Source organism: Enoplosus armatus, chromosome 3, assembly GCF_043641665.1.
Source record: "Enoplosus armatus isolate fEnoArm2 chromosome 3, fEnoArm2.hap1, whole genome shotgun sequence".
Lineage (NCBI taxonomy): Eukaryota > Metazoa > Chordata > Actinopteri > Centrarchiformes > Enoplosidae > Enoplosus > Enoplosus armatus.
This window is the reverse complement of record NC_092182.1, coordinates 24878192-24887610: the sequence shown is the minus strand read 5'-3', so window position 1 is coordinate 24887610 and position 9419 is coordinate 24878192. Positions and strand designations below refer to the sequence as shown.

General features: G+C 39.0%; 1 protein-coding gene across 1 annotated transcript; it reads right to left on the bottom strand.

The window, feature by feature from the left end:
* Positions 1–279: 279 nt before the first annotated feature.
* Positions 280–7791, bottom strand: tomm34 (translocase of outer mitochondrial membrane 34). The gene is made up of 8 exons (XM_070902490.1): positions 7573–7791; positions 5433–5582; positions 4537–4636; positions 3920–4072; positions 3444–3616; positions 2871–3018; positions 2186–2312; positions 280–1246 (listed from the first exon to the last, which is right to left on the bottom strand). The coding sequence occupies exons 2-8, from the start codon at positions 5560–5562 to the stop codon at positions 1145–1147; spliced, it is 933 nt and encodes a 310-aa protein (XP_070758591.1). The 5' UTR covers positions 5563–5582; positions 7573–7791; the 3' UTR covers positions 280–1144.
* Between the last annotated feature and the right edge of the window lie 1628 nt (positions 7792–9419).

Here is a 9419-nt window from a genome sequence, read left to right as displayed (position 1 = left end):
GGTTTTGGACCGTTGGTCAGAAAAAAAAATATCAATTTGAAAATATTACCAAGGGTTTCCAGGATGTTTTGATGGGCATTTTTTTCACTGTTTTCCGACATTTTATAGAACAAATGATAAATAATGAAAGTAATTACTAGCTGTAGCTCTAAGTATTGCAACGAGAACATGGGTGGCTAAATATGACAGTATATACCGTGAGACAATGTAAATTTGTCAACCATTAGAGATTTTTCTGTACTGTGGTACATCATTAACTGATTAACCATAAATCCTACTGTATCATAATATATAGAGATATAATTATATATACCATGATATACTATGTAGATGGTTTTATCCATATCACCCACTCATACCTGGAATCGAACAAAAACCGTTTGTTTCCATTAATAGAAGCTTTCTGATGTCTGAACATTTTGACGCCTCTTCATCAGTGTATGGAAGTGGCTCACATGACCTAAGTATCAGTCATGTGACAACAGGTGGTTGTGTGTATGATCGCCTCTTTTCAAAGATGATCTTTGGTGATGGATGTGAATGTTCAATCCGATGAGGAAGACGGCAACGTGTGGGTGACTGCTCAGAAAAGCTAGTGAGAGGACCTCGAGTTGAGATTATTTTGAATGAACTTCCACGCTCTAACAAACTGAAGCGTCCAGCAGGAGGCTCCACACGATGGCCGATTACCTGCTGAACTTCACTGACAGTAAAGGCTTATTCTCAGTTACAATTATGATATCTGTGTCAATAATTTCAGCTCTTATAAATAACCATAAATACTCAGTGACTTGAAAATGACAGTGACACTAAAACTGGTGAAATACAAACATTCCCAAAGCTGAAAATGGAGGAGCCTCTTCTTCCTCGTACACCCTCAGTTCTCACCAACCAGAGCTGCGTTTTCCAGAAGCGTCTCGAGACCAAGCTCATGTTTGTTCAGTGAGATTGAACGGATCAAACACGTGCTCAGTGTGAGGGAGCTTTTGGGAAACACAGGCCCAGTCTTTGACTTAAAGCGGTTGAATTGTGTCACTGCTCTGCTGTTTTCTTATAGAAACATCAGTTATTCTTCATCTCCTCCCTTCTGTACGCAGTGCAGTGACAGATCCTTACCACCGTCTCAAGAGTCCCTGATGTGTCGTCACTTTTTCTTCTGCACCTCCTGCAGCATCTTCAGGGCAGCCGTGTTCTTTGGTTCCACTTTAAGCAGGTTGTTCAGGTCGTCCACACAAGCTTTGATGTCCTGCAGGAATCACAACGACAATTTAGAGTCGAAAACTGAACGAGGCTCAGGGGAGCGAACGGTAAATTTACAGGCTGAATTTGGAAGTGGAAACGGGTGGATCAGGGTTGTGCTTTATGATTTATTCTCAGAGAAAATAAAAAGCAAAGGATTACATTTATGGACAATGTTGGAAAATCAACTCTTTCGTGACGGCTCTTGGATACTTAACTGCTCAGTGAACGGTGAGCAAAATACTGATCCCACTGGTATTAACATGTGATCTGTATCTTGATATGTTATCTAGATCAGGACATCTGATCATTTACACTAATCTCAATATGCAAATTAGGTAGGCAGAGCTAGAGCCAAAAAACACGGCGTGTCCCAGGTTAATGGAAATTATGTTGCTGGATCGGTTCTACTTAGACCTTTACCGTCGTTGATATAAAGGGGGTAGAGAAAATATTAAGACACACCTATCAATATTATTTCATAACTACAGCCTCCAAAATCAACATTTTTGGCAAAAGCTGAACCTTCATGACGTTTCTACGCTCTTTTTCTGATTCAGGTAAGATATCCAGATAAGGATGCCACGTGGAAATGGGCTGAAAAACAGAGGTTAGCTTTATATGGTCTATAGACCATCGTGCTTTGAATAAATATAAACCAGCATACAGATTACTGGACATTTTTCACACAACTCAAAGCTCCAAACAGAGTCGACCGTTGCACTGTACGGAGCTGTGGGCGCCGAGCTAACCCGTCTCCTCTCTGTGTGAGGAATACTGATGAGGAGATGCTGCCAGGGGAAACATCAGCAATTATCAAGGCAGGAAATGCTTTTTATTTTGTCACCCGCCTTGAAAAGCTACAGACAGACAATGAAGCTAGCGTATGATTGCTCTGTGTGAGAATCAGGAGCTGAAGCACAGTGATGAAGATTCAGGCTCTCACCTTGAGCTCCTTGTGAGCCTGAGCCCTCCTGTAGAGAGCCTTGATGTTGCCGCTGTCAATCATCAGGGACTCGTCACAGTCTCTGACAGCGTCTCTGTACTGCTTCACTGACAGGTAACACAGCGCCCTGATCACACACACACACACACACACACAGAAAAATAAGTAATCAAACATCACTGAGCTTATGTGAGGGATTTCTACAGTTAACCCAAAGAAACTCTCTAAATACACAAAATGATTGCAAATACAAATCAGTATTACAACTTTAACAATTTAAAAATCATTTTTATTTAATATCTCATTGGCTGTCAATAGTGTTGCTATGATATATGACATGATACTGTATAAATGGTTGCCTATGGATGAATACAAAATTGAATTTGATTTATGTCACAAAATGTCTACCCTGAAAACAAACACTGAATATTTATTTTCTGGACTTAAGCTGTGATTTTAGTTCCAAAAATAGATATTGGCCTTGAAAAATCCATGTGTTACATAACATCTCTGCACTGCATTCTCAATATGTTTATCCCGTTCCCATTTTTTAATTACAATACAATATACAATATCGCAATTTCCTAAATATTATATATATTAAAAAAAGGACATATCTTAACCACCGTTCTACAGGCCACTAAAGGGATGAAAATGAGGATGTGTGAATGAAGATGTGACCCACCGGTTGGTGAAGGCTGTGACCTCAGTGGGGTTGAGTTTGATGCTCTGGCTGTACTTCTCTATGGCCTTCTTATGCTCTCCTTTCTTCACCAGGGCGTTGCCTTCTTCTTTCAGGGTTTGGGCTTTCTTTATGTCTTTATCGCTGGGAGCTGTGGAGACGAGAAGCAGGGAGAAGAGAAGAATGTGATGGGGAAGAGGAGGAGTGTGAAGTTGCTCCTGACTCCGACGGCATCCACAGAAGGAACCGCGTTATTGGGAGATGAGGCAGGAAGTCAGAGAATGTGTTTAAATGCAACTGGTCAATGATCGGACTGCTTGGTTTCTCCAGGTGACCAGTTTAAATATGAAAACTGCTTGTGGGTCATTTATTACGATTTTGAAGATAATGTTTCCACATGATGCCAGTTCCATGTAAATAGGGCTAAAGACATAATGCTTCACTTTCAAACTGGTTATCATCAAAGTTAATTTGCTGACACAAATTAGGTCTTTTTAGCTAAATAAAAATGACAAATCTGGTTAGTAATAATCTAAATTACTTTGGGCACTAGTCAGAAAACAGAAATCTTCTTACCAGGTTTCTTTGTGTCATTGGTGCCGTTCTGTTTCGGTGTAGGGTTTAGTTGCGCAGCGTTGGCTGTAGTTTTCTGGGCTAGTTTCTCTCTAACAGACAGAGGAACGGCTGGGATGGGAGGAAGCTTTTCTCTCCATGACAGACCGTCTGTCTCTGTGAGCACCTTCGTCATCCTGAGAGACAATAAAAAAAAACACAGTGGAAAGAACGTAAAAAAGGAAGAAAAATGGAATCCGAAACACCTGGTTCACTAGTCAGTAACTGACTTTCCATTGGGTTTAAATGCATTGAAAGATGCCTGGAACGATACAACATCCTGTGTGCTTTCACCATCATAAAACTGACCACCTTAACAGCTCTCTGTGCGAACAGGAAGCCCAGCTATGTCAAAGTCACAGATCTGGATCCATGTTTGTTTTGGCTGATATTTGACATGAACATGCCATCAGCACTCGGCCAGTCTACGGCCCAGGTACCTGTTGGTGCCGTCGTGAGCAGCCGCTATGTTGCAGTCGATCAGCAGGGCAGTCTTATAGTCTACGTAAGCCTGTCTGTAACGCTCCAGAGCTTCGTAGGCAGCAGCACGACGAAGCAGAGACTTCACATTGAACGGGAACAACTCCAGAGACCTGAGAGAAAATATGTACAGTTTACAAGTTACACATTTGGTTAAGACAGCAGAATAGGCTTAATCCCCAATATCAACAAGGTCAAGAGTCAAAGCTGCTAGCATGAAGCTAAACATGTTCATGATTGATAATCACTTTATTAATTAAAACAGACTGACTGACACACACACACACATTTGAGCTCTAGTGTATGTATGTGTGTCAATCTGAGCTCTTTTTAAAAGGTCTGGCTCTTTCATATGTTTAGCTTTTTATGAAATCTGAGCTACACTAGAATATAAAAGCCAAGTGCCAAAAACAAAAACTCTTACAGATGAAAATGTGGTATAACTAAAACAAAGTGATATTTGAACGCCAAACAACGAAAACAAAAAATAAGACAACTGCACAGAATCACAGACTCCAAATAACACTGTGTAAATGGTAAAAAAAAAAGGAAATTAATTGCAAATAAAAACACTTACATATTGCAGTCTTTCACACATTCCCCACAGTTGCCATCTTTCAGGTAGCTGGCTGCACGGTTTGAGTACAAAATGCCCAAATCCTCTGGGTTCTTTTTACCTTAAGAGGAAATAAGACAAAAATCATTCAGCTACGTCCATTTAGAAGAAACAAAGACAAAGAACAGAGAGGACCAAATGATAAGATGGACAGTCATTATAATAGAAGAGAGAGATGTGAAGTGGATTCATGGCTAGTGAGAAATGTTTTTGAGGGTTTGTTTGGGTGAATTGAGCCTTCACACTATTTAGAGAAAATTTTCGAAGAAACATTACATTTTGATAACATCTTCAGATTTTTCAGCTCCTTATTTTGCTTTATAAAAAAAACAATTTTTGTGGAAAAAAATACCACACAGCTTTGAGATGCAGACTACTACAGAGGTCCTGAGAAAATACTAGTACAAAAGAAAAAAGTATGCAAAATACAAATGTTTTAACACGAAATGTGATGGATATGTGTGGGATTTTGTAATGTGTATATATGTATTTTTTAAGTTTATTTTAATCTTTTCTCTCTCTTTCACGTAGCCCTCTGTTCTGTGTTTCATGTACTATTTTCTTTGTTCTAATATTCTTTACTACTTACTTATATTTATCATTTTCTCAGGGGACTATCCATCCTCAGAGCTCAAAACATATCGGCATACATATTGTTGTGGTAACCACTTTTGAAAACATTTAAAAAGATTTTTCATTGATGTAGCTGTTCAAAAGCCTGACCATGGGTTGCGTGTACTTCTGAAAATTAGATCACTGTTTGACAAGATTCATGTGCTGCTTCCACTGTAAACAAACATGGTTGTGTTTATATTATTTCTACATTATACACTACATGTATCCACATTTTCACTTACTGGACTTCTCCAGCTCTGTGATCGCCTGGCTGTAAAGATTGGTGGCCTCTCCATACTGGCCCGTCTTGAAACATTCATTTCCAGTTTGTTTCAACTCCGTCCAGGACTTGGACTTCTGTTTCTGAGGCATCTCTCCTCTTTGACAGTTATCTGAAAAGAAACACTGGTTACCATCTGTGCATGAAAATCATTTTTGGATTCACTTGGCACTGTGTTCAATTGACAGACATTTACCAGAGGAAACTTCACATACCTCCTCTAAACTAAAGACATGATGTATGCCACACTGCCTCTATATAAGTGACTGAACAACAGATTACAAACACACCTCCCATACTGCTGTACTGTATATCCTGCTTTCAAAGTATGTCCTTCACTGCTCACATGCATCTTTTCACTGTATGTGTAGTGTCATACTGTGGTATTGTTTAAGTATTCAGTGTCTCTACAACAAGCCATGTTCTGGCTCCCAGCAAAGAGGATCTTGGATCTTCTTTAAGTGTTTGTCAAGGATTCAGTCTCATTGGTTGCAAACTACTCCTGAGAATTTGATATCCTCCTTTTGCTTCCATACACTTCTGCACTCAAGCATCCGAACTGTACTGAGAAGAATTTCTCAGGTATGTCCGTAAGAAGCTGAAAAAATGTTTGGGATGCATCAATCTTTTTCTCTACAGACAACTTTGAATATCTGCCACAGTACAGTTACAACACTGGTGCTTTCCTCTTTCCATATTTTAAACGTACATACCGCTACCTCACAATGTGGAACTCCTTTGGGTCATACCTATGTACGATAATATAAGACTTCACTTAACTTCACATAACTTACTTGCTACACGTGGAGATGTTTCTACATTCTTTTAAGGCTTATGAAAATGTACTAAATATGATCTGATCCGGTGGATTGGATCTGTGCATTCCTAGAAAACGATAGACACATCTTAAAACATCTGAAGTGTGTGGGTGCATCACAACCTGTGTGTAATAAACAATGAATATGTTAAAAAAATATATAAATATATATATATAAACATACTATGAGTCAGATTTAAATAAACCGCAACACCCAGGGCGCTTTATGAGGTGACAACAAGGTACATCAGCTGCCATGTTACTAATAGGCCAAATGTTTTGTACTCACAAGAACTTCAGCTGTGACAAATGTTGTGTCCATCAGTGCTCTTGATCTACACACTGAACCCCTACCTGCTCACTCCGTTTAAACTGCTCTGGATCACCATAAATAACTACATCTCAACGTGGAAACTGCAAGTCATTCTGACTTTCTGAGTTGTACCTCCATCGACACAATACAAGAAATGGTGGTTGAGGAAAACCCGGACTCCTGATCAAATATGCAGTTCACATTACACACGTTGGGTGCAGTTTTTTAGGCCTTCGTGGACACTGCTTTACAGAGGTGTTCATTTCACCTTTATGGTCATTTTGAAGGCTGTAGTTTGAGCTACTATTCAATTGCATTGCGTTACTGAGATGTTATAATAGTCCAATAGTTAGTACACCCTCCACAATATAAACGCTGTGGTTGAATCAACAGCTCTCTATTAATGTTTCAACATTAAACTGAATTCATTAAGGCAGAATTTCTAGCTAGGTTGCTGCATTAGATTGAATTAGTTTTGGCTAGGTGGACCCAATAAACTCGCTACTGTCAGTATAAAATAGAGACGTAATGTTTGCGCATGTTGTCCCCCTTATACTTTAGGCTTTTATCTTGTCAATTTAACCCCAGATTACCTTCATGCCGTACAGACATATCAGCTTATCCTAAATATTAGCTTATGTTAGCTTAACTAACTAGTGGTGCAGTCGCCTGGTACCTAGCTGCTAGTTGCGCTAGCAGTTTATGTTTTTGTCAGTTTGTCGAAACTAACACGAAAAGTTTACTATAAAAAGAGGCACGTCTGGATTACGGCGTATGTACCAGAGTTGTCTTTTGTTTGTTTTAAATAGCGTGACTTTACGCTCTTTTGTTGGTTAATTGCTAAGTTAGCTCGCTAGCTCAGTTATGCTAATATGAGTGGCATTCGAATGGTGTTTTCAGACAGCTAACTTAGCAAGCTAACCACACTGCCACCGCTAGCTATGCTAATGTTAGGAAGCTCACACTTCTTACCGGCTGATGGTTCTGAGAGATAACAACGCAGCAAAGAAGTGCTCCTCTTCTCAACACAAGTGACTTGGCCGAAACGTCCGAGCAACTACCGGCACCTGACACTATCTGTGCCCCTTGTGTACGTTATTAATACTGTGTGTATCTCCCGGTTGTTCAGACCCACGCGGTTTTCCTTTGCCTGTGCTGGTCTTCCAGTACAAGGCGAGGTAAGGAACTTGCCGATTGGCTCTAGTAACTTCTCAGTTTGCTTGTTAGGGAGGGGGGGGGGGCTTCAGTACTGTATCGGTTTCGCTTCGATTTTCACGCTGCGTTCAAGTCCGTTGGAAACTGTAGGACTCTGTAGGAGTGTAGTGCGCCCTCTGGTGGCCAAATGCATAGCCCATTTGTTGAGAGACTACAGCAAGAGTCAATGGTGACGGAACTACAAAAAATCCTTTACTCAAGTTAAAGTAGTAATAATACAATGCAAAAAATACTTCATTACAAGCAGAAGTCCTGCACTGAAAATGTCACTCAAGTAAAAGTACAGAAGTAAGCCATTATTAGAAAACTGTACTTAAAGTATCACAAATAAAAGTAGGTAAGTCATCATACAACAAAATCACTCCTGTCAAATTGATGACTTTATATACAGATTCACAGCTCAGCTTATTTTAATGTATCATACCGTGTGTTGTAAACAGATCTTTGATGTTTGATGTCTCATGTTATGTATGTAAAGTTATTGTCTGCCATGTAACTAGTAACTGTAAGTAAAGAGCATGTTATTTACAACTGAAATGTGGTGGAGCAGATATAAAGTAGCATAAAATGTAAAGTACCCTTACTTAAGTGAAGTACTTGAGTAAATGTACTTAGCTACAGTGGACCAGTGGAAAGAGATAATAATAAAGTATACATTTGTAATTGCTTTAAAAAAAAAACATCCACGATATGGAAGAATTAGATTCCATCATCAAGCAGTGTTCCCCGGTTGAACACATAGATGAGCCTTTATACGGTAGTTTATTTAGTTGAGAGTTGACTGTTTTATTTTCTAGATGAAATCGCGTTTTTACAGTATTTCCCACAGCATTGAACGCATCATTAGACAGATAGCAGCAGTTGTTTAGTTTCTATTTTAGAGAAGTGAAGGATAGCAAATGCTTAGAAGCAAATCTCGCGTTGTTCCAGTTTGATCTTTCAAATCGAAAGCAAAAACTGCTGTTCTCATCTGACTTTGATTCATTTCTCTTCTGCACTTTTATGTAATTTATTAAATTTGGGAACGTCTGCATTTCCTGTCAATTATTTTTGCCTACTTTGCTGCATATATTTAGTGTTATTTTTTCTTTCATTGAGTTCTTAAATGTTGCTGATGCAAATACTTTGCTAGCAAATCCCTTTGACTTGCCTCTGTGTTTTATAGGTGCTATAAAAATCAATTTGCCTTGCCCTGTTGTGTAATTAGCTGCACTGAAGAGCCTTTACATAATTATATGTTTCCCTATCACTCTGTATTTCCAACATAAGGTGAAGGTAATTATTATTATTTTGTCTCGCAGGGACTTAAGATTTGTGTGAACCCTCACCACAGGTCCTTAGTGTGGACATGAGTTGTGAAGCCAGAGCTATTTTTCCTTGTTGGATTGTTTCATGTGAAGGGTTTATAGAGGCCTGACATGGTAAAAGTAACTAATGTTTTACAGGGCAACTGCAAAAATTAGAGAAATCTGTATAAATAAACCTAATATTTTGTTACAGAAATTAAATACATTTTGTCTTTCTTGTCCCTTTAATCTTCCCCTCTGATTTATGTTGTTGTATAAAGCAAAACATTTATTCTAATTATTACAGGCATGTGATTA